Source organism: Diabrotica virgifera, chromosome 1 (assembly GCF_917563875.1).
Source record: "Diabrotica virgifera virgifera chromosome 1, PGI_DIABVI_V3a".
Classification (NCBI taxonomy): Eukaryota; Metazoa; Arthropoda; class Insecta; order Coleoptera; family Chrysomelidae; genus Diabrotica; species Diabrotica virgifera.
In genome coordinates, this window is record NC_065443.1 from 278,757,526 (window position 1) to 278,780,526 (window position 23,001).

Genomic DNA, 23,001 nt, shown 5'->3' on the forward strand with positions numbered 1-23,001 from the left:
TATTAGGTGAACATTGATAGAAATTTTGATGGTAATCAAATTATGTAAATAAAAGTATTACATACTATGTATTTTGGTAGGTTCAAATATGTAGGTACCTATGATACATTTACAATTATTACGTACCTGTTGATTTTAAAAACTATTTAAATGTCACTACAATTATAAACTTTTTTGTTTCTGTCCTCACAACAATAAAACTAATATATTATACATTTATTTACCTTCATATTGAACAATTATTTATTATTGACAGATCATTTCAACACCCAATCAGAGCCCGTATAACGACTAATACCATACTGTGGGTGTGCGCATGCGCGCAGATCAATATAAATTCACCCTCAATCTCAATCGCGCCTAAAGAAGTATAACTTCAAAAAGTGTGAGTTTTTTCAAAAATCGTGGAAAATATGGGGAATGAGCTAAGGCCCCCTTTTCATAAACATAAACCTGTATTAACTTTATTCTTTTACATCCTTTATTTTTTTAGGATAATAAGTTAAAGGAATAATAGATTACATTGTTCGCGTAATAAAATTTAGGCTTTAAACGTTTCTATTCTGGTTATTTTGATTCCTAAAAAAAAAGACACATCTTTGCTAATAAAAAATCTCAAATTTCGTTTTCTATCATTTTTTACGTGTATCGAGTATTGTTGGAGTTAACTTACAACGAAAATTTGAAAAATTCTGATTATTTTTTAAATCATATATTTTTTTTTTCAAAAATATGCATTCTAAACCGGTCAAAATGTTTGAGGTCATTACTTATGCTAAAGTAAAGAAAGTCTTATAGGGATTGCTAAAGATTTTAATTTTTGTGGAAATGGCGTACATTTTATTTTTCACTTTTTCCTAAAAAAATCGAATGGGTCCTCTTATTTTCATCTTAACTCCTTAATTTTGAGGGGGTTGAGTCAGTCCCCCCACTAAAATATTAAATTCCTGCCCAGCGTAACGAGCTCAAAATTTTTAATTTGCGGAATAAGACTCGAGCTCGTAAAAGATAAATAGCTCGTAAATCAGCGCTATTTGTTTTTTAATTTTTGCAAGTAGGATGGGGGCAGCCCAACAGGGGTTATGATAGAATGGAATCCAGGAGGATGAAATAGATGACAAAGAAACAAGATCAAAGAGGTTGCAAGAAGACCTAACAGTGACTGTAAAATTTTCAACAATGATAAAGGATTTAGAATTTTAATAAACATAGTATAGCCATTTAAAAGTAACAACTATTTATTTGTTATTTTATTCTTCTTATTTTTTTAATAATGTAGAATCCATTTATGATTAACTCGTCCTTTCAAATACAAATTCGGTATTTTGTTACGCCCTTGGTTTTAATAATAAATACATATTTAACCATATGAATATTTTATATGTATTGTACAAAAGATCATAACGAAATATTTTATTTAGTGCCTATGTTAAGTAAACAATATGTTTAAAAAAGTAATTTATTTCCAGTGTATTTTATTTGTTCAAACAGGTAAATGTTTAAAGAAGATATTTATCTCTTCAAATTAAGTATAACTTATTCCATTTCCTTTTGATTATTTTCCAGACCAAATGTGGCAAGTATAATCATCATGTTTGTCAAGAAACATTACATCTTATGGATCCAATCAATAAAATATATCAAGGTGACATATTGATTATTTCACCAAAATTTTCTTTCTCCTTATATCCCGTCTATATAGAATTGTTTTTTCTAAAATAAATTCTAACTTTCACTTCAAAATCATGCACTTTTCTTCTTCATCTTCTTCTTCCTCTTCTTTTCCTGCTTAATGCGCCTTCTTTCTAATGAAGGTTGGCAACCATCATACATTAGACTACTATACCCTGTTTTGTATTGCACGTATTGTTTGCAGCTTCTGGTATTTAGAACTATCTCGGATTTTTTATTTAGACTCAGTTGTAGTAGGCTGTATTTATTATTCCAAAAAACATGGACTAGATAATATGATGTTATGCGTCTTTGAAAAATTACACCTTCTTGTTCTATTTCTTCTTGTTTTAGGACATGGTCCGGTTTATTCCATTAATCCAAATCTTGTGATTTTGATGTTGAGTTGGCATACCATCTCTTCGGAGGTCTTTCTAGGGTCTTTTTATATTCGGTTTATGCATTTTTGACCATTTCGCGAGTCTGCTTGGGTTCATTCTGTCGAGATGATCTCTCCATTTTCAGCATTATGCTGGTGTCCATCTCATCACATCATGAACTCCAGTTTCTCTTAATGTATTTTTATTATATCTCTAAGAGAAATTCTTCTTAATTATACTTGTTACGATTAATTTTTAATTAAAAATAAAAAAATTCTTAACTTTTGCTATTTTTCTATGAGCTGTAAAGTATATATAATTATCTGTTTTGTGTCTTTTATTCGTTTTAACCCGATTTTTTCATTTGCTGTTTTATCATTACTATTCTAAAGAGCTTCTTTATTTCTTCAACTAATTCTCTATTATGTTATCACATAGTTCATTTAATGTCTATACTAAAATCACAATAAAGATGCACTAGAAATAAACGAACCAAGGCACGCTGAATGATACGAGGAGCACTCCCTAATCATGATTTAGAGTGTATAAACTTTGTAAATCATAATTTGGGTTTTACCATGTTGTATATTGTATACCTATATTAAAAATTATGATTTGGGGGTGCTCCTCGTAATATTCAACATGTCTTATTTTGTTTATTTCTAGTGTATCTTTATTGTGATTGTAGTATAGTACTAGCTGACCTGGCAGACTTCGTACTGCCTCAATAGACAAAAACAAACTTTTGTATACAATAAACTTAAAATAAAGAAAAGGAATTCGTAATTAATAAACAAACAATGCTCGATGTGAATGAGGTTTTATTATTATTTTTAATTAATTACACATGATGTTTGAAGTAATAAAGTTTAGATAGAAGTAACAAAATAAAGTTTGTAGTGCAACAGTTACAATCTTAAATTTGTTTATCTTATAATGAACATAACAGCTTTATTTTATCTACATTCAAAACAACCCTGTATGTATGATTGGATTCGGGGTGGTTCCAACTCTATAGTTGTTGATTAAATAAAATAAAATAAAATTAAAATTAAATAACATTAAATAAAATAAAATAAAATTAAATAGGATAAAAGTCAATAAAACTGAATAAAATTAAATAAAATTAATGAAATTAGATAAAAATAAATAAAATTTAATAAAATGACATAAAATAAAAAAATAAATGGAATTAAAAAATGAAATAAAATAAAATAAACGAAAATAAATAAAATACTTAAATTAAATTAAATTAAATTAAATTAAATAAAATTAAATAAAATTAAATAAAATTAAATAAAATTAAATAAAATTAAATAAAATTAAATAAAATTAAATAAAATTAAATAAAATTAAATAAAATTAAATAAAATTAAATAAAATTAAATAAAATTAAATAAAATTAAATAAAATTAAATAAAATTAAATAAAATTAAACAAAATTATTTAAAATTAAATAAAATTTTATAATTTGCTGATTGTTCTTTTCGTGTGCTCAGAATTTTTCTCCTGCTTACGGTTTGTCAGAAAAGTTCCGTTTAGGGATATTTTTTGAAAATTTCGCAATATTAAAAAATTCATATTTTGCCCAATTTGAGTCCCAAAGTTAAACTGTTCAGCTTCTCTTCTATGGAATTTGTTGCTCGTTCTTCTGTTCTCAGAATATTTCTACGGCTTGAGATATTGTATTTCGGACACCGATTGCGCTAAAGAAAAAATTTTAGTACGGTTCTGCTCCAAATTCGCAAGGAGTCTACCTACTTAATTTCGTATTTTTCACGTCATTATTATGAGAGTTATGGCGTCATTAGCAACCCCCCTTATGACGTACTGGTATGAAAAACAGATAACAACCTATTCTTAGACCTGCCGAATACACGTGTAAAATTTTATAAAAATCGGTCAGACCGTTTCGGAGGAGTACGGCAACAAATACTGTGAAAAGAGCATTTTATATGTATAGATGTAAACATTTTGGTGGCTACTAAAATGACTATATAAAACAGTATAAACCTTCCCTGAACTTCTACAAATATAGCAATTGATTTTTATATACAGAGAGAGTCTGTAATTTGGAATAAATTCAATATCTCAAATACTAATTGCTTTTTTGAAAAATGCTCAGACCCGTCGATTAGTATTTCAAATTGTCCTTTTTGACATACAATAATAATATATACAGGGTGTCCCAATTTAGAGACACTATCATTTTAATAGCTATTTTGATAGGGTGTGTAAAGTTATACACAACTGCAAAATATTAAATTTTTATTCTCTACCATTTACAAGATAATAGAAAATAACAAAGTTATGTCTGTAATTTGGAATAAATTCAATAATTACAATACTAATTGCTTTTTTGAAAAATGCTTTAACCCGTCGAGTATTATTTCAAATTTTCATTTTTGACATACAATAATAATGTACACAGGGTGTCCCAATTTAGAGATATGACGTCATCATTGATTTTCTTAATTTGAAACACTGTCATTTTGATTGATATTTTGATAGGGGTGTCTAAAGTTATACACAACTGCAAAATTTCAAAATTTTTATTTCCTACCATTTACAAGATAATAAAAAAATAACAAAGTTATGAACTCAAAGTTATGAATATCAAATAATAATTGAGTTTAATTATTTCAAATAAGCAAATGCTCATAACGTTGCCCATTGACAATTTGAAAATAATTGAGGACAACATTATGAGTATCTGCTTAATTGAAATAATTAAATTCAATTATTATTTGTTTACTTGTTTTTCATAACTTTGATATTTTTTATTATCTTGTAAATGGTAGGGAATAAAAATTTGAAATTTTGCATTTGTGTATAACTTTACACACCCTATCAAAATAGCTATTAAAATAATAGTGTTGCCATTTAAGAAAATCAACTATGACGTCATGTCTCTAAATTGGGACACCCTGTATACATTATTATTGTATGTCAAAAATGACAATTTGAAATACTAATCGAAGGGTCTGAGCATTTTTTAAAAAAACAATTAGTATTTTAATTATTGAATTTATTCCAAATTACAGACACAACTTTGTTATCTTCTATTATCTTGTAAACGGTAGAGAATAAAAATTTGATATTTTGCAGTTGTGTATAACTTAAGACACCCTATCAAAATAGCTATCAAAATGACAGTGTTGCCATTTAAGAAAATCAACGATGACGTCATATCTCTAAATTGGGACAACCTGTATACATTATTATTGTATGACAAAAAGGACAATTTGAAATACTAATCGACGAATCTGAGCAATTTTCAAAAAAACAATTAGTATTTGAGATAATGAATTTATTCCAAATTACAGACTCTCTCTGTATAAGATATAAATTAATAAATTCAGTCAAAAATTTTATTTTATAGGTTTTCGATGTCATATTCTGCTCCTATATCTAGTGCTGTTTTCGTAGGAGAAAACACGTTCAACAATATTATATTATAATATCTCACCATCTCTCCCAGGCAAATCTTGCGAATATTGGTTTTCAGACTACTAAAAAGAACTAACATTCCACAAAAACAGGCATTTGCAATATTGTTAGAAATATTATTTTTATATAACAATTCTTTTTATACGTGGGTGATCCGATAAGTACTTAGGCTATCCGCACGATGGCGCCATATCGCAAGAGAAATGTACTATCGTATAATACATTCTTGTAGACGTCCGATATCAAAATTTCAGCCAAATCGGACCCGTAGTTTTGCTTTGACCGCGTGTGGAAAAGGGCATGTCTGGCGTCTGGGAATTAAAAAAAATGAAAAAACAATATCGGTCAATGATTCGATCCTTGTTTCTGAAAGGAAAATGGCGCAGAGAAATCAAAGCTGTATAAGCTGATTCTTCTCCTTCGATGGCAACCACCAAAATTGGTTTAGTGAGTTTCAACGTGATCGCACATCGGCTTTTTATAAGCCACGCCCAGGTGCCCCAGGAGGATAACGTGAAAGAAGATTACAATCTTTATTGGTAGACCGCCGATTGAAGGTTCACGAGATAGCTGAGACATTGGTCATCTCAAAAGATCACATGTGTCATATCCTGCATGAAATTTTGAGCATAAGAAAGCTGTCGTAGTGAAGGGTGCCGCGTTTCCTCACTCAGGCCAAAAAGCGCAACTTTATACCATCCCAAATCAAAGCAGTCTTTGAGGCTGCTTAAGCGTAATCCAAAGGAGTGTTTACGTTACTTCATATCCAACGACAAGAAATGGATCCTCTGGTACACACTAAAGACCAAGGAATACTCGATACAGTAAACACGTCACCCCGCAAACGTGCTCCAAAGAAAGCGAAGTCTGTCCTATCGGCCACCAAGGTGTTGGTCACCGTTTGCTGGGATTAACAAGGGAAAAGGGCAAAACGGTCGCAGTTGGAGAAAAAACAAAATGGTCTTTCACCTTGACAAAGCACCGGCTTACACCTAAGCCGTTGGAGAAAACGTATTTTTCAGATGGGATAAATAGGTTGGAGGATCGCTGGGTCAAGTGTATCAAACTAAAAGGAGACTTCGTTCAGAAATAAATCACCACTATTCCAAAATTTTCGTTTTTATTTTGAAAGCTAAGTACTTATAGGACTGACCGCGACTTTGTAGTATGGCTAAGATACTTTAATTTTTAGGACTTTTTTCTGTCACAATGCAACAATGCATTAGCAAAGATTATGGCAAAGGTGGCACAGTTTGTGTGTGCAATGACACTTACTGCGATTTTTTACCAAAAATTCAACCAGTTGATAAGACATATTACTTGATATACACCTCAAACAAAAAAGGTCTAAGGTTCGAAAAGACTGAAGGTAGTTTTTTACCAGAACAGAAAAAAACTAATGCTAAGAAAGTTTATGTCTATACCAAAGAGCATCAAGAGATACATGGTTTTGGAGGTGCTTTTACGGATTCTACAGGGATAAATGTCAATTCTCTAAACGAAGGGGCGAAAGAAAATTTATTGAGGTAAGATAAGCTACATCACAATTCATCAGTAAGTTTCAAGTGACGTTCGGTGATATACCTAAGTTGACTCTCTACGTCAAAAATATAACAAATGTTAAAAAAATTAAAATATCATCCACAAAGGCTAAAAGTTAAATAATTTGAAAAACAAAACAAACCATAATTTCAAATTAACAACTAAACACAACAATTTTATTGCGCTAATGTCACTGAAAATGAAAACGTCAAAATTCATAGTAAACAAGGTATCAAAGATAGTGTTGCCCAAATGCAAGATCAAGACGAGACTTAGACAGTCTTGGTCTTGGTCTTGAAACAGTACAACTGGTCTTGGTATTGCGCTCCAGGTCTTGGTCTTGGTCTTGGTCTTGCAGCAAGAGTCTTGCAAGTCTCGCAGTTGCCCATTCGTCTCTTACATATCTTAGAACAACGTAACAGAGTGGGTAAATTTTAAGTTTGAATTATTTATTCGTTAACAATTTCGCTGTAATAATATTATTGCTAGAAGGTAAATTGTCGTTGTACCTATAGGTACCGGTACCAATGAATGTACAAATCAAACTGTGTTTTTTTCTCAAAGTTCGCATCATCCTGTGGAATATTCTAGCCTAGCATTTATAAAATACCGAAATTAAAACAATACTACAGTCTGATATTTTCTTAACATTCTGTTTTTTTATTCATTCGCTTAGAACCAACAAAGTTAGGTATTTTAATAACTAGCCATGTTTTTCATCAATACAGGCTGTTTTGAAATAAGTATGGCAAATTTTAAGGGGTAATTCTAAGCAAACCGGCTACATGTAGGTATGCGCGCCATTGGTGAATATTAAAATCTTTATAAGAACAATTTTAACATCGCCAATTTTGGAAACGAAGCATTTGCGAACATACTGTTACAAGTTCTTTACAATACTTTATTTAAACTCCAATACAATATTACAATACGTTAACAACTTGAACAAACTGACAACTTTAAATACTCAAAATCTCAAAATACAACTGAACTATAGAATGTCAAACACATAATGTTTTCTGACGTTCTAGATGTCACCAGACATTTCTCGGTTATTCCATGACATCCAGAATATTCTCGTACGTGACTACTTCTTCTTTCACGTCGAGGGACTCTTTCTATGTAGGAACAATCTACGGAACTGTCATAACACTGCTCCCTCCTTTATAGTTATTCGCCTCGAATAACTGGTCTATCAGGGTCTGGTTGAAGCCAACAGGGTGGATCAGTTCCATGATATGGGGCTAATCTCTCAATGTGAACTACCTTGGGTTTACTTCTCGCTGAAAACTGGATGCGGTAGACCAGATCATTTATTTTCTTTAAGACGGTGTACGGGCCTTCCCAGTTTCGTTGAAGTTTCGGACAAAGTCCTTTCTTGCGTGTGGGATTGTATAGCCATACTGGATCACCTCTTTCGAAAGTTGTCCCTGTAGCTTGCACATCGAACCTGGACTTGGCTTTATCACTTTGAAGCTTCAAACTTTTACGAGCAAATTCGTGGACTTTTTCCAGTTTTTCTCTTAAGCTTTCTAGGTACGTCAGGGATGAAGGTTCTTCTTCACAGGTAGGCAATTTTCCGAAAATAAGATCTTGAGGAAGCTTCATTTCTCTTCCGGTGATCATCATTGATGGAGAATAACCGGTTGCTTCATGTTCAGAACTTCTGTAGGCTAACAGGAATAGAGGTATTAGGGTATCCCAATCTTTTTGATTATCAGCAACAAACATTGAGAGGTATTGACAAATAGTTCTATTATGTCTTTCGATCATTCCGTCTGATTGTGGGTGGAGAGGCGTAGTTCGAGTTTTCTTAATACCCAAGATTTTCATTAATTCTTGCCATAATTCGGATTCAAAATTTCGTCCCTGATCAGAATGCAACTCTAAAGGAACTCCATGTCTTGATACGACGTGTGTTATGAATGCTTCTGCTACAGTCGTCGCTTCTTGATTAGGAAGAGGTGCAATTTCAGGCCATTTTGAAAAATAATCCATTGCAACCATTAAGTACTTGTTACCTCTCTCTGTCGTTGGAAGTGGACCGAGAATATCAACTGCAAGTCGTTCAAAAGGCTCTCCGGAAAGATATTGTGCCATTTTGCCACGACTTCTTGTTCTAGGGCCTTTTCTACCGTTACATAAGTCGCATTTCTTACACCATTCTTCTACATCTCGGCGACAATTGATCCAATAAAATCTGTCTCGAACCCTGGCCAGTGTTCTTTTTACCCCAAAATGTCCTCCAGACAGGCTGCTATGAAGTTCTTGCAACACACTTTTAATGTGTGATTTTGGCAGTACCACTTGTTGAACTATACGTACTCCATCGGGACTTTCCCACTTCCGATATGATAGACCATTCGAAAGATGCAAAGATTCCCATTACGCCTTTATAATTCGACTATATTTAGATATTTCCTGCCAAAGAGGTCTTACTCCATTTCTAAGCCATTCTCGTATGACTCTTAAGTCATTATCTTTCTTTTGACTCTTCTTAATGTTTTCCAGGGAAGTCTGATCATTATCTTCTTCCTGTTCAACCGTGGTCATGCAGAGACTTACTTCTTCAGTTACGCTCTCTTTTTCTTCAAGTCTTTTACAGTACTGGCATTGTCGTTCTAAACAGGGTCGCCTAGAAAGAATATCGGCATTGTTATGGAGACGCCCTTTTCGATGTACTATGTCGAAGTTATACTGTTGGAGTCTCTCTATCCATCGAGCCACTTGTCCTTCTGGCTTTTTAAAATTCATTAGCCACTGCAAAGCGCTATGGTCTGTTCTGATTGTAAAATTTCTGTTATAAAGGAAGGTATGAAAGTGTTCTAGGGCTTTTATAATAGCTAGGAGCTCTTTTCTGGTAACGCAATAATTCTTTTCTGCCTTTCCTATGGTTTTACTAAAATATGCAATAACTTTTTCTTCACCTTCCTGTTCTTGTGATAATACAGCGCCAATACCATGCTGAGATGCGTCACAATCCAACAGAAATTTTCCATCTTCTCGTGGATAGGCTAGGATAGGTGCTGTTGTAAGTAGTTTTTTTAAATCTACGAAGGCATTTTGACAATCCGGTGTCCAGTCAAATTCAATGTTGTTTTCGGTTAGTCGATAAAGAGGCTTAGCGATGCGGCCAAAATCTTTTATGAATTTTCGGTAATATGAACAGAGTCCAAGAAAACTTCTAATTTCTTTTTTATTTCCTGGTTTAGGCCAATCTTTAATAACTGAAATCTTCTCTGGATCAGTTTTAATTCCATCTGCTGACACGATATGTCCTAGATAGTACGCTTCTCTTTGAAATAGTGAACATTTCTTATAATTAAGCTTTAAGTTGGCATTTCGCAGTCTTTCAAATACCTCGCTTAAGTTTTTCAGATGTTCATCAAAGGTTTTGGACATAATCATTATATCATCAAGATATACTAGACATGTTTTCCAAGTAAGTCCTCTTAAAACCATTTCTATCAGGCGTTCAAACGTAGCTGGAGCATTACAAAGACCAAATGGTAGAACCTGAAACCTGTAGAGACCACGGCCAGTTGAAAAAGCTGTTTTGTCTCGATCATCAGGATGTACTTCTACTTGCCAGTAGCCGCTTTTTAAATCTAGAGTCGAAAACCATTTAGCACCTGATAAAGTGTTTAGTGTATCATCTATTCGTGGCAATGGATAACTGTCCTTTTGTGTAACATGGTTTAATCTTCTGTAGTCTACACAAAAACGAGTAGATCCGTCTTTCTTAGTTACTAAGACTACTGGTGAACACCAGGGGCCCGAAGCTTCTTCAATGATATCGGAATTTATCATGTCTTGTATTATGTTTTCAACTTCTTTTTGTCTAGCAAACGGTAATCTGCGTGGGGCTTGACGAATTGGTCTTGCATCTCCAGTATCGATTCTATGTTGAACTAGACTAGTACGCCCTGTAGATTTCTCGGATTCAAAAATGTGTAGTTTTCATTAATAAATTCATTAGCTTTTTCTACTTCTTCAGTTGTTAAGTGATCAACATTTTTGATCAGTTCTTTCGCCAGGTTAGCGTCAACTTGGTAACTTAAAGCTGTATTCTTTTTCAAATACTTTTCGCACTTGATTATTTTTTCTATTGGCGTACAGAGTGCTATTTGTTGTTCTTTCTTCAACTTAAAAGGCTTTTTGGACAAATTAGCAACCCTTACTGGAATTATCTCATCTACATTCACGAGGCATCTGGCTATCAAGATTCCGTCATTAACAAGTTCCTCGCTTTCAACAACGCCGAAATATAAACCTTCAGGTTTTTGACTCAGTCTCGCCAGGACTATACTTTCAGAATTTTGAGGAATTTCTGTATCTTCACTAACTATAACTCTTACTTGAGGTGTAGACTCTTCAAAATTTAGGACTATTTCTTCATTTTCAATAAACAAAATTTTATTTTGAAGATCTATGATAAATTTGTTTTGCATAATGTCCATTCCAAGAATGCATTCATCTTTAATATCGGCTACAAGAAATATGTGTTTTATCAAGGTGTTGCCAATCTTTATGGTCGCCGATACTTCTCCATGAATTGGAATGGTTTGACCTGAAGCTGTTTCAAGAACTAAGTTTGTTTTAGATGGCTGCAGTTTTCTGTTGAGAAGTTCTTTGCGAACGAAAGATCTTGTTGCACCGGTATCAATAAGAAAAGTGCATTTTTGATTGTCAACGTAGCCCTTAAGTAATAAATTCTGTTCATTTTTGTTTAACGTATAACTGCGAATTTGGGGGCTTTTATTAGATTCAGCCGACGCCCGCCCCTTAGTGTCGACTTTTATTCGTTTCCCTGGCTATTGTTTGAATATCTGTGGTCAGTTGTAGGAGATCGACTTCTTACATACCTATCTCTACTAATATTTCTAGTAGGACTATATGATGGGCTTCTGGATGTCGATCTAGGCGACCTTCTGACATCATTATTGTATTCTTCTTTTCTCGCTTGGGATCCACTTCTACAATTGACCTGCAAATGTCCAATTCTTCCGCAGTTAAAACATCTTCTGTTTTGATTTTGAGCTTTTTGTTGATTTTGTTGAAGATTTTGGAGTATGTTCAACATCTGGGACAAAATAGGTTGTTGATTATCTGTGGTGGGGACTTGTTCATCTTCTCGAAATCTTATTTCTTTTAATCTTGGGCGAGATCTTGAAATACTTTTAGCCGCTTCAAACTCCTGGGATGAAACTAGTGCTCCATTTAGCGTTTTGTGGTGTTGTAATCGGAGAGCCTGTTGCATTTCGATATCATGTAGTCCGTCTATGAATGCCTGTATACCGATTTGTTCAAGAAAATCTTTAGGTGCCTGAGGGTATGCCAAATGTAGTAATCTTTTAATATCAGCTTCAAATTCTTGTAGGCTATCGTTATGTTTTTGATACCGAACTTTAAGCTGACTTTGAAAAACCTGCTTCAGATGTTGTTGGCCATATCTTGTTTCTAAAGCTTGAACAAGTGAGTCATAACTAGGTGAATCCTGAGGAAGAAATTGAAGGACGGTTGCTGCCTGACCTCGAAGCGACACCACCAAGGAAGCTGCCATTTCTCTTTCAGTCCAGCCATTTGCTTTAGCTGCAGCTTCAAATTGGAAACGATACGTTTCCCATGCTGTTTGGCCATCGAAGGTGGGTGGTTTCAAAATTTTGCTATTTCTGATTGTGCCTGATTCAAGAAGATTTAGGGGATGTGAAGATGAAGGGGCTGTTTCAGATTCGACATTCGTTACTGAAACAATACGAGATAAAGAAGCTTGGGTATTAATTTTTCGTTCTAACATAACTATTTGTCTTTCTAAACTAGATTTTAAATTATCTTGTTGTTGCTTTAAATCATTTTGTTGCTGTTCTAGTTTATTATCTAAATAGCTTTGTTTTTCTCCTCCTCTTCTTGCCTACGTTTCTCTTCATTTTCTTTCTCTTCTTGCCTACGTTTCTCTTCATTTTCTTTCTCTGCTTGCCTACGTTTCTCTTCATTGTCTTTCTCTTCTTGCCTACGTTTCTCTTCATTGTCTTTCTCTGCTTGCCTACGTTTCTCTTTCAACTCTTCCATTTTTAAAAACCATTCTGGTGGTCCGGATGTATCCATTTCTTTCTCGAATTTAGTAGATCTTGTATTGACCATATACAAATTACTTAATGTCTTCTTATCCCACCGCTGTCACCAATGTTACAAGTTCTTTACAATACTTTATTTAAACTCCAATACAATATTACAATACGTTAACAACTTGAACAAACTGACAACTTTAAATACTCAAAATCTCAAAATACAACTGAACTATAGAATGTCAAACACATAATGTTTATATAGTTTTCTGACGTTCTAGATGTCACCAGACATTTCTGGGTTATTCCATGACATCCAGAATATTCTCGTACGTGACTACTTCTTCTTTCACGTCGAGGGACTCTTTCTATGTAGGAACAATCTACGGAACTGTCATAACAATACGTTTAAAAGCAAAGTCATTACTTTTTCGTGCACAGTAATTACCCCTTAAAGTTTGCCATACTTATTTAAAAACACCCTGTATTGATAAAAAACATGGCTAGCTAAAAGAGTACGTAACTTTTTATTCCCCAACATAAGCGAATGAATCAAAAAACAAAATGTAAAGAAAATATGAGGCTATAGTTGGGTTTTAATTTTAATATTTTATAAGCTAGAATATTCCATAGGGTGATGCGAACTTTGAGAAAAAAAAAACCCAGTTTGATTGGTACACCCGGTATACAACGAAAATTTACCTGCCTAGCAATAGTATTATTACAGCGATATTGTTAAAGAATAAAGCTATAACATATTGAAAAAATCACTTCAATCGGACAACAGGTTTAGGAAATTCAAGACATAAAAATGACTTGTTTTTAAGGTGGTGCGTTAATTTCTTGGAGTAGTGTATATCACCAAACACAAAGAGTAACAAAAGAACAGTTGATTGATAAAACAAATGACCAATTTAATTTAACTACGGACAAAACTGCTATAAATGTGCTTTTGTCTTGCATACGTTTCACTGTATTACTTCTTTGTTCAATGCCTGGGTAGACAGTATATCGTTATTAAATATTTCGTTAGTTTGTTTACACGGTATGTATAGCCGGCATTATCTGCATTAATGTGTCTCGTTATTAATACTTTTAAGTATTAGCCGCATTCTTTCAGCAAATTTTGTCTAACCGAATGAGGTCATTGCACAATCATCAGAAACAATATACATAATAGTCTTACTATTCTATATACCGATAAGATGTAATAGGTATATTTTTTATCATCTACAGATTTTTAACAACATTATTGTCGGCATCGCAAGGTCGCAACACAAGAATATTAATTTATGAATAAAGGCCGGCTATACTTAAAACCTTAACAATTTATTTCAGAGCGAAGATGTCGTCTGCTGGGAAAGCATGTAAAAATATTTTATTATCGCATTGTAATAATGATCTCTGAGTACGTGTCAAATGTGTCAAGTATTATTTTAATAGATATTTTGATTCGCTATGTATGTTTGTGGTATTGTTCGTAATGCGCATAAGTCAAATTTTCCAAATTTTTTTTTAAAATTTTTTTGCCTCTCATAGCGTATCTAAGAATATACCCGAACTAATATACTCTCTAAAACGACCCTCAGTTCTAACTGCAAGACGCAAGAGTCTTGTTCTTGCTCAAATCTTATACGGTAAGTCTTGGTCTTTATCTTGCTCAAATTAGGCGGTCTTGGTCTTGGTCTTGGTCTTGCAAAAACGCAAGAAGAAGACCAAGACTGCAAGACCAAGACCGATTTTGGGCAACACTAATCAAAAACATGTCGTATTGTTTATTCTTATTTAACTTGTTGGGATTTTTATGGACAAGTTTAATTTTAGAAGCAGAAAAATAAAATAAATAAAGTAAAAGAACTATGCATAATCGTCTAACTCTACGAGCTATATTTGTATAATATATTTAACAATCAGCGATAATAGGTACATAATGTAATACATAATATATTTTTTATATTTTCAGATCGTATTTTGGAAAGGATGGTATAGAATATACATTAGGAAGAGTGCCAATAGGTGCATCTGATTTCGGATTACGTGCCTACTCGTATGCAGAATCGTATGATCCTTCATTAAAGAATTTTACATTAGCTCCTGAAGATTTTCAATATAAGGTATGATATACCAGAAATGAAAATAATGTCCACCAAAGGGACACAGAGGTCACCAAGTAATTAGAGGTCACACAATTTACTACTCAAGAAATCTTATGAACAGCAATACATATAGATGGAGTAGGTCTTATTATGAATAATGAAATTGCCACGTGATTTCCCTACCACTCTCTGTTTCTGTTTTTGACGTTTGTTGAAATTTAAAGGTACGTATCCATTAAGTTGGTGCTCTGTGTAACTGATTTAATGGATACGGCATTCGCTGCTCTACATATAAACCGCCACCGGTTGGGTCGCCGGTGGTGAGCGCCTTTTCGGCAGCAACAACGTATCCACTATGTGGAGCAGCTACACCGAGCACGGAGCACCAACGTAATGAATACGTACCTTAAGGCCGATTTTATACTTTAGGACTTTGGTCGTCACGACAAACGGTCGTGCGACCGTTTGTCGTGCTCATCGGACTTTCACACTTTACGACAGTATTCATCTTATTGTCGTAGAGAGCACAGGGCGTAAAATGAATAGAGAAAAAATTTATTATTTATACATAATATTATTTATACGTAAAAAAAGTTCTTTAAACATCTGAAGATGTGATTTGGGCGTATCTAAATTTAGACAAATATGCCGGTACTATTTTACAACAATATAGTAAATTTGGGCTTTCTGCAGACAAATATTAGTTTATTACATGGCAGGTAACGATGGGTTTTCCCGCTTATCTCCTAAGCCCAAGGGATTGAAATTCTTATGACTTATTGAATTAATAGAATTTTATTTTGTATACTTCATAGAATTTTGCTTGAGACAGGAAGTAACACGAAATTTTACTATAGATAGTTTATCATAGAAGTAAAATAAACAAAGATAAGCAACATATCTTTAAAATAAGCATTTTTACAAAAATCCTAATTATAACCTTTTGTAATTAAATAACATAAAAAATAATAATGGTTCTGAAGCTATTTTCTTGTGGTCTCTTATGAAATTTACTATTTTAGTTGGGAATAAGCCACAATTTTATTTTATGATTAAGTTTATTTGACCTTTCGATTTCCACTTCGGAAATCGTCATCAAAATACTTCTTATTCTTCTTCTTCTTCTTCTTCTTCTTCTTGTCTTTATCTTTATGCGTATTACATTACATGCCATAATTATTTCAAAATATTTGATTAGATTTGTACTTTATGTTCTGTTTTAAATAAAATGTAGCAATAAAAATGTTATTCAAGTAGTGATACATTAAAAATAATACAATTAAAAATGTTGCGTTTACATAACGTTGAAAATTAATGGGCTAAAAAATTCAGGTTTGTAATCTACGTGTATACTTTAAATGTAAAATAAAGTAAGTTACAACTTACCAAACTTAGTTTTCTCCTGGTCCTCTAAGTTTTGAAAATCAGAGTTAACCTACACTAAAACTTCACGCCATGCCTTCCTTGTCGCATTTCTGTCTTTATACACATCCAAAGTTTTGTCCCACAACACTGGTCTACTTTGTACCAGTGCAATTAAAAATTCCCTATCTATATTGTCTGCCATTATGTACGTGCCACTGGGTTCAATGGTACTACACGATTAACTGTCGTTAAGTACGGAAGCACTAATTTATGCCAGTGGTTCACTGATAGCACGACACGACATGGCCGTCGTCCATTGCAGTGACACTGGACGACAGGCGACGAGCAACGGCACGACAGGTATTCGTGGTCGTCCTGTGTGAAAGGCTCCGTACATTGGACAGTACTGGACTAATGGAATGTACGACTAACTGTCGTTACGACTGTTTGTCGTGACGACGGAAGTTGTAAAGTATGAAATAAGGCTAAGACTAGGTTTCTCGTGCTGAAAGCAGAGTTGTCCCCACCCCTAATCGATAGGCCTTCCTTCGTTGGAGCTGTGGATTACCGCCAGGAGAACTATATCCTGATTTTTCATCCCGATTCTTGTATGTTGGCCTTTTTTTGAGTCAAGCACTGTTTGACTTTATACCAGCCTAAAATCTGGGACGCCACTTTGTATTACCCGTGTCAAAAAGAATACTCCTAACGGCATCTCAGAAAAATTTTGCAGATACTTTAAAAGACCTTATTAACATTATCAATACGATCAGTAAGTAGAAATGGAGTAATACTAATAATGGGCGATCTAAGCCAAATTCCCCAAATTTCTAATTAGTTAAAATTAACTTTTTTAAATTCTCCGAAAAAACACACTATAAAATGAGTCGATTATAGGAATATAAGCCTTGTAAGTCATTAAATTAAAACATTTTTACTACGACATTTGAATTGTAGTAACACGAAATTAATAATTGAAGCGCTTTTTCTATAAACGGTATAAGTCCACAATACTTAGTTTTGAGAAAAACGAAAAAAACTATTTAGTTTAGAAACTTGATGGTCTATCAAATTTTGTTCTACAGATGAAATGTAGAAGGAGACTAGTAGAGTGACATGTGATACAACAAATTTGGCTTTGAACACGATTAAGGACAAAAATTAGTTTTTAAAGGCTGGGACTTGATTCCTTTATACAATCAATTAATAAAAGACGAAATAGTGCTTCTTTTGTACAGGGTGATCAACTTCTTTGACAAAGTCCAATATATCTGTTATTATACAATATATGAAAAAAAGTTGTTAATAAAAGTTATAGACACCTTTAATGTACATATTTTAAAATTAGTGAGAAATATACAGGGTCCTCCATAACAAGGTTCCAAACCAAAGTTATGTTTTTTTAAATGGAACACCCTGTATTTTATTCAAAATCTGGTTTCTCTACATTTTAATGATCCCATAGATATAACACTTGTCCAGGTTTATACTGAGTGTTTCAAAGTTACGAGCACTTTTATTAAAAAATCATACTGATTTGATCGCCCTGTATGTTTCCAACGGTGTAATATAAACTTATTTTTTTAATGCTTTTGACTGTCAATATTAAAGTAGTTTTGCAACAATGTACAATTTTTTTATAACTACACAAATTGTATACAGGGTAAGTCAAAATGTAAATACAAGATTTTCTTCATAATTTTAAATGGAACACCCTGTATTTTATATTATTATCAAAAAGTTCTTTTACTATACTTACATATCTTTTAAATATTCCCTATACCTAAAGTTATTAGTTTTCGAGATATTTTAGTTTTATTGTTTATAACAACATGTATTAGTTATTAGTAACAATACTTTAATTAATCCAAATTTATTAAAAAAAAATTAAATAAAAAAAATGTTTAACGTACTTCTTATATTATAAAATGTGTTCAAAATGTCCTCCCATAACGTCTACACAAGCCTGGACACGAGTTTTGAAAGACCTGCTGATGTTTGTAAGCATTTTTTGTGCGACACTTTGAAAGGCGTTTAGAATCATTATTTTCATATCGTCAACTATTGTTGGAGGTGTCCTATACACTACATCTTTAATATAACCCCAGAAAAAGAAGTCAACTTCGTTTAATTCTGGTGATCTTGGTGGCCAGTGAACTGGCCCATCTCTTCCTATCCATTTTTCAGGAAATAGTTCATCGAGTTCACCGTTGACAAGTGCGTTGTGGTGAGCAGAGGCTCCGTCGTGAAGGCACCACATATGTTGGCGGATGTTTAGTGCTACATTTTCAAGTAGAATATGCAAATGATTCACTAGAAAATTTAAATAAACCTCACCATTTACCGATTCCTCAAAGAAAAAAGGACCTATAACGTAATTGCCTATGATTCCACCCCAAACATTTAAGGACCATCTCGTTTGACTATGTGTCTGAGCACAGTACGGATTGGTTGTGAAATAATAATGAAAATTGTGTCTCTTTACACTACCATTTTTGTGGAATGTTGCCTCGTCCCCAAAAAAGTAACAAAAAATCTCTCTGTATAACTCTTTGTTGTTGTGACCATTGTCAAAATTGTACTCTTCGTTCGAAATCATCCCCAACAAGTTCCTGATGTAATTGTATATGATATGGGTGCATGTTATTTTTCTTGAGTATATTTTGGATAGATCCATCCATATCTTATATCTTGCTCTCTTGTAATATTTTGAATACTTGCATGAGGATTTTCTGTAACAGGCAGTAAAACATTTAATTCATTTTCATCCGTAATAATGATTTTTGTTTTTTCCTTTGCTTCATAAACAGAACCAGTACGATTAAGCCTGTCTAATAAGTTGTCAAATGCTCTCTTATTTGGTTGTTGACGCTATGGACACCGTTCCTTATAAATTCTTGTGGCAACTAATGAGTTTTTGAAACACTCTCCTAAAATCGATATCATGTCTGTCATTTCTTCACGACTAAAATTCATTGTTAGGTAACAATTATAACAATATGGCGAACAATTATAATCAATAACAAAAATAAAAACGTACAGGTAATTAAAATCTTACATCTGACAGTTCTTGTGTCAATTATTTCAAAGTAACCTTAAGAACTAGCAGCAATTTATAGTTCCCATTTCTTCGCGGAAAATTACTATCATTTTGTTAGTAAATATAACATTGTCGTTATTGTATAGAATTTACCATAAACTTAGAGAAAAAATGAAATGCAGTCTAATTTTAATTATCATTAACAAACTCATTGGAGGTTTCTAATATTAAGGGTAATTACTGTAATAAACGTATCTATGAGTTATCAACAATAAAACTAAAATATCTCGAAAACTAATAATTTTAGGTATAGGGAATATTTAAAAGATATGCAAGTATAATGAAAGAACTTTTCGATGGTAATATAAAATACAGGGTGTTCCATTTAAAAATATGAAGAAAATCTTTTATTTGCATTTTGACTTACCCTGTATACAATTTGTGTAGTGATACAAAAATTGTACGTTGTTGCAAAACTACTTTAATATTGACAGTCAACAGCAGTAAAAAAATAAGTTTATATTATACTGTTAGAATTATACAGGGCGATCAAATCAGTATGATTTTTAGATAAAAGTGCTCATAACTTTGAAACATTCAGTATAACCCTAGACAAGTGATATATCCTTTTAATCAGAAAAATGTAGAGAAACCAGATTTTGAATAAAATACAGGGTGTTCCATTTAAAAAAACATAACTTTGGTTTGGCACCCTGTTATGGAGGACCCTGTATATTTCTCGCTAATTTTAAAATATGTACATTAAAGGTGTCTATAACTTTTATTAACAACTTTTTTTATATATTTTATAATAACAGATATATTGGACTTTGTCACAGAAGTTGATCACCCTGTATAGTTAAATCATTAATTTAGTATTAAAATGAGGTTTATTATTACAAACAAAACCTAAAATACATTGTAAAACTAACTAACGTAAGCTAACCGAAGTAATAAAATAAACGACTTTGTAAACAAAATGCCCCAAACGATGGTGGCGCCACAATAATTATTGTATAAAGGTAATCAGTCCCGGACTAGTTCCCTTTATACGCTCAACAACAATTTTTATCGTGCGATATTTTGCGTATGGTGAGAGATACAAATTTCCTTTATACATCGATACGTCGACGTATTTAACAAAATGTATATGTCACTTTAATTTCATACGGAAGTGGACTTATCCCCTTTATACAATAAGCAATTCAATTGTAAACCTTCTTAGTTTAAATAGGTAGGTAGTCGTTAAATTTTTGAAATTTTTCAATTGTTTGTGCATTTTTCTTAAATTTGTGTATCATAAATCTTAAGTTTGTGTATCATAAAATTTAAAAAAGAGATTTTTATTTATTCATTTTTATATTACAGATTAACATTTTTTATATTGTAGATCCCATTAATTCAAAAAGCAAATCAACTGGCTGGCCGTCCCATTAGATTGATAGGTTCAGCCTGGTCGTCACCAATATGGATGAAAGTTATACCGAAATATGCCACAATCTTTGGAACTTTAAGGTCAGACATGTATCAGCCATGGGCAAACTATCATTTAAAGTTCCTGGAAGCATACAAACAGAATAACGTTACCTTTTGGGGACTCACCACTGGTAACCAACCGACTATAGGTTACATTACGTTCAATATACCTGGATTAGCTATGGGCCCCACACAGTTGGTAAGACTTTTTGAGATAAAAAATAATAAGTAATAAATAAAAGGAAAAGGAGGTTTCTGTTTTTATTTGATTCCGAGTCAGATAGCTATTTCTGCATCTTATGCGTCTTCGGTGGAGCTATGCAGTCACATCTCTAAAATATTAACAACCTGCCTATTTAAGGGAAATCACCGCGAAGCAATGATTTCACATTTGAGACGCAAAAAAAGGACGTCTCTCGTCTCTCGTAAAACGAGGAAGATGAAAAGCCCTAGATACAAAGTTTACTACAAGTAAAACAATTAAAATAACTGAAAGAAAAATAATAAACAATATTTTCAATCCAAAACTTTTCGTTAAGAAACTGCTTTCTGGTTGCATCCCGTATCTCTGTCTTTTACAATATATAAGCACAGAGACGATGAAAATAGAAGAAATCAAATAAAGGACACGATCACGTATTTGCATTCTTTTCGTCTGGGAAAAGGGCCGAAAGACAGTTCGAATAACAAGGTTCTATCTGCAATTTTTGTCTAAACTGAGATTTTTATGTAACTTGGTTTTATTTTATGTTCTTCACCTTAATATGATACTAGCAACGATATCTATTAACAGGTGGTTGAAATACGTGAGTTACAAGGTTCTATCTGCGTTTCTATCTTAAATGTTGATAAGTTAACAAAGTTCTAACTGACATAAAAACAGTCAACTAAGTACACAATTTCCTATCTACAAGAACTAAAAGTGTTTATAAGTTAACAATAAGACTTTACCAAATAACTCCGAGTTATTTTATTATATAATAATTGTTAAACAAGTCTATTATGTGGAAGAAAAACCTTTATTAAATAAATTTGAATCATTTCTCATATCAGAACTCCTTTGTATTAACTATTGAAGTAACATTTTACGGTTAATAAAAATATATTATTTTTGACAGATGACCCAGATGATGACGAACGTATGCAAGATCAAACAGAGAAGTAAAAAATCTAGTAACGAAAGCAAAAAAATAATTCCTGGGAAAGTAAATGCGAAGAGCTCAACAAATATATAGGGTCAACAAGATCAAGAGAAGCATGGAAAACGATAAAAAATCTGAGAACAAACAGAAAAGAGACTAGTAGAATAGATTTAATAGAAGAAAGATCTTGGATCGAACATTACTCGCAATTTTTGACTGAAACAGGACTGCAATTCACGAACATCAGTACAACAACATATGAAGTAGAATACGATGAAGACGATGAAATAACAGTACAGGAAGTCGAGAATGCAATACGAACTCTAAAAAATCGAAAGTCATGCGGACCACAAGGAATACCGAACGAATTACTAAAACACAGCCCACAAGTATTACGAGAATTACTTGCGTATGTTTTCACCTTATTCTATAAAGGTCATGATTTACCACATGAGTGGACAAAAGCACATATTAACAATATATACAAAAAAGGAGATAGAAAAAATTGTTCAAACTACAGGGGGCTTAGTGTCATAAACTCACTCTCAAGACTCTATGGAAAAATAATAAAAAATAAAATTGAAAAAGAGATGACAGATGTAGAAGAACAAAATGGCTTTCGTGCAGGCAGATCCTGTATGGACAGCATATTTTCTCTAAAGCAAGTTATTGAGAAAAGATTAGCCCACAACCTTTCCACCCATATAGTTTTTATTGATCTGACAAAGGCATACGATAGTGTACCACTTTCAATGCTCTGGATAGCAATGGAAA

The 23,001-nt window shown here is 32.8% G+C and overlaps 1 protein-coding gene across 1 annotated transcript in view; it reads left to right on the top strand.

Annotated features, from left to right (window-relative positions):
- Positions 1-6,698: 6,698 nt before the first annotated feature.
- Positions 6,699-23,001, top strand: part of LOC114333883 (lysosomal acid glucosylceramidase-like) — a 40,317-nt gene continuing 24,014 nt past the window's right edge. Inside the window, exons 1-3 of the mRNA XM_028283878.2 lie at positions 6,699-7,027; positions 15,072-15,222; positions 21,000-21,284. Of these exons, the coding sequence (XP_028139679.2) occupies positions 6,711-7,027; positions 15,072-15,222; positions 21,000-21,284 (753 nt within the window). The 5' untranslated portion in view covers positions 6,699-6,710. The remainder of the gene's footprint in view (positions 7,028-15,071; positions 15,223-20,999; positions 21,285-23,001) is intronic.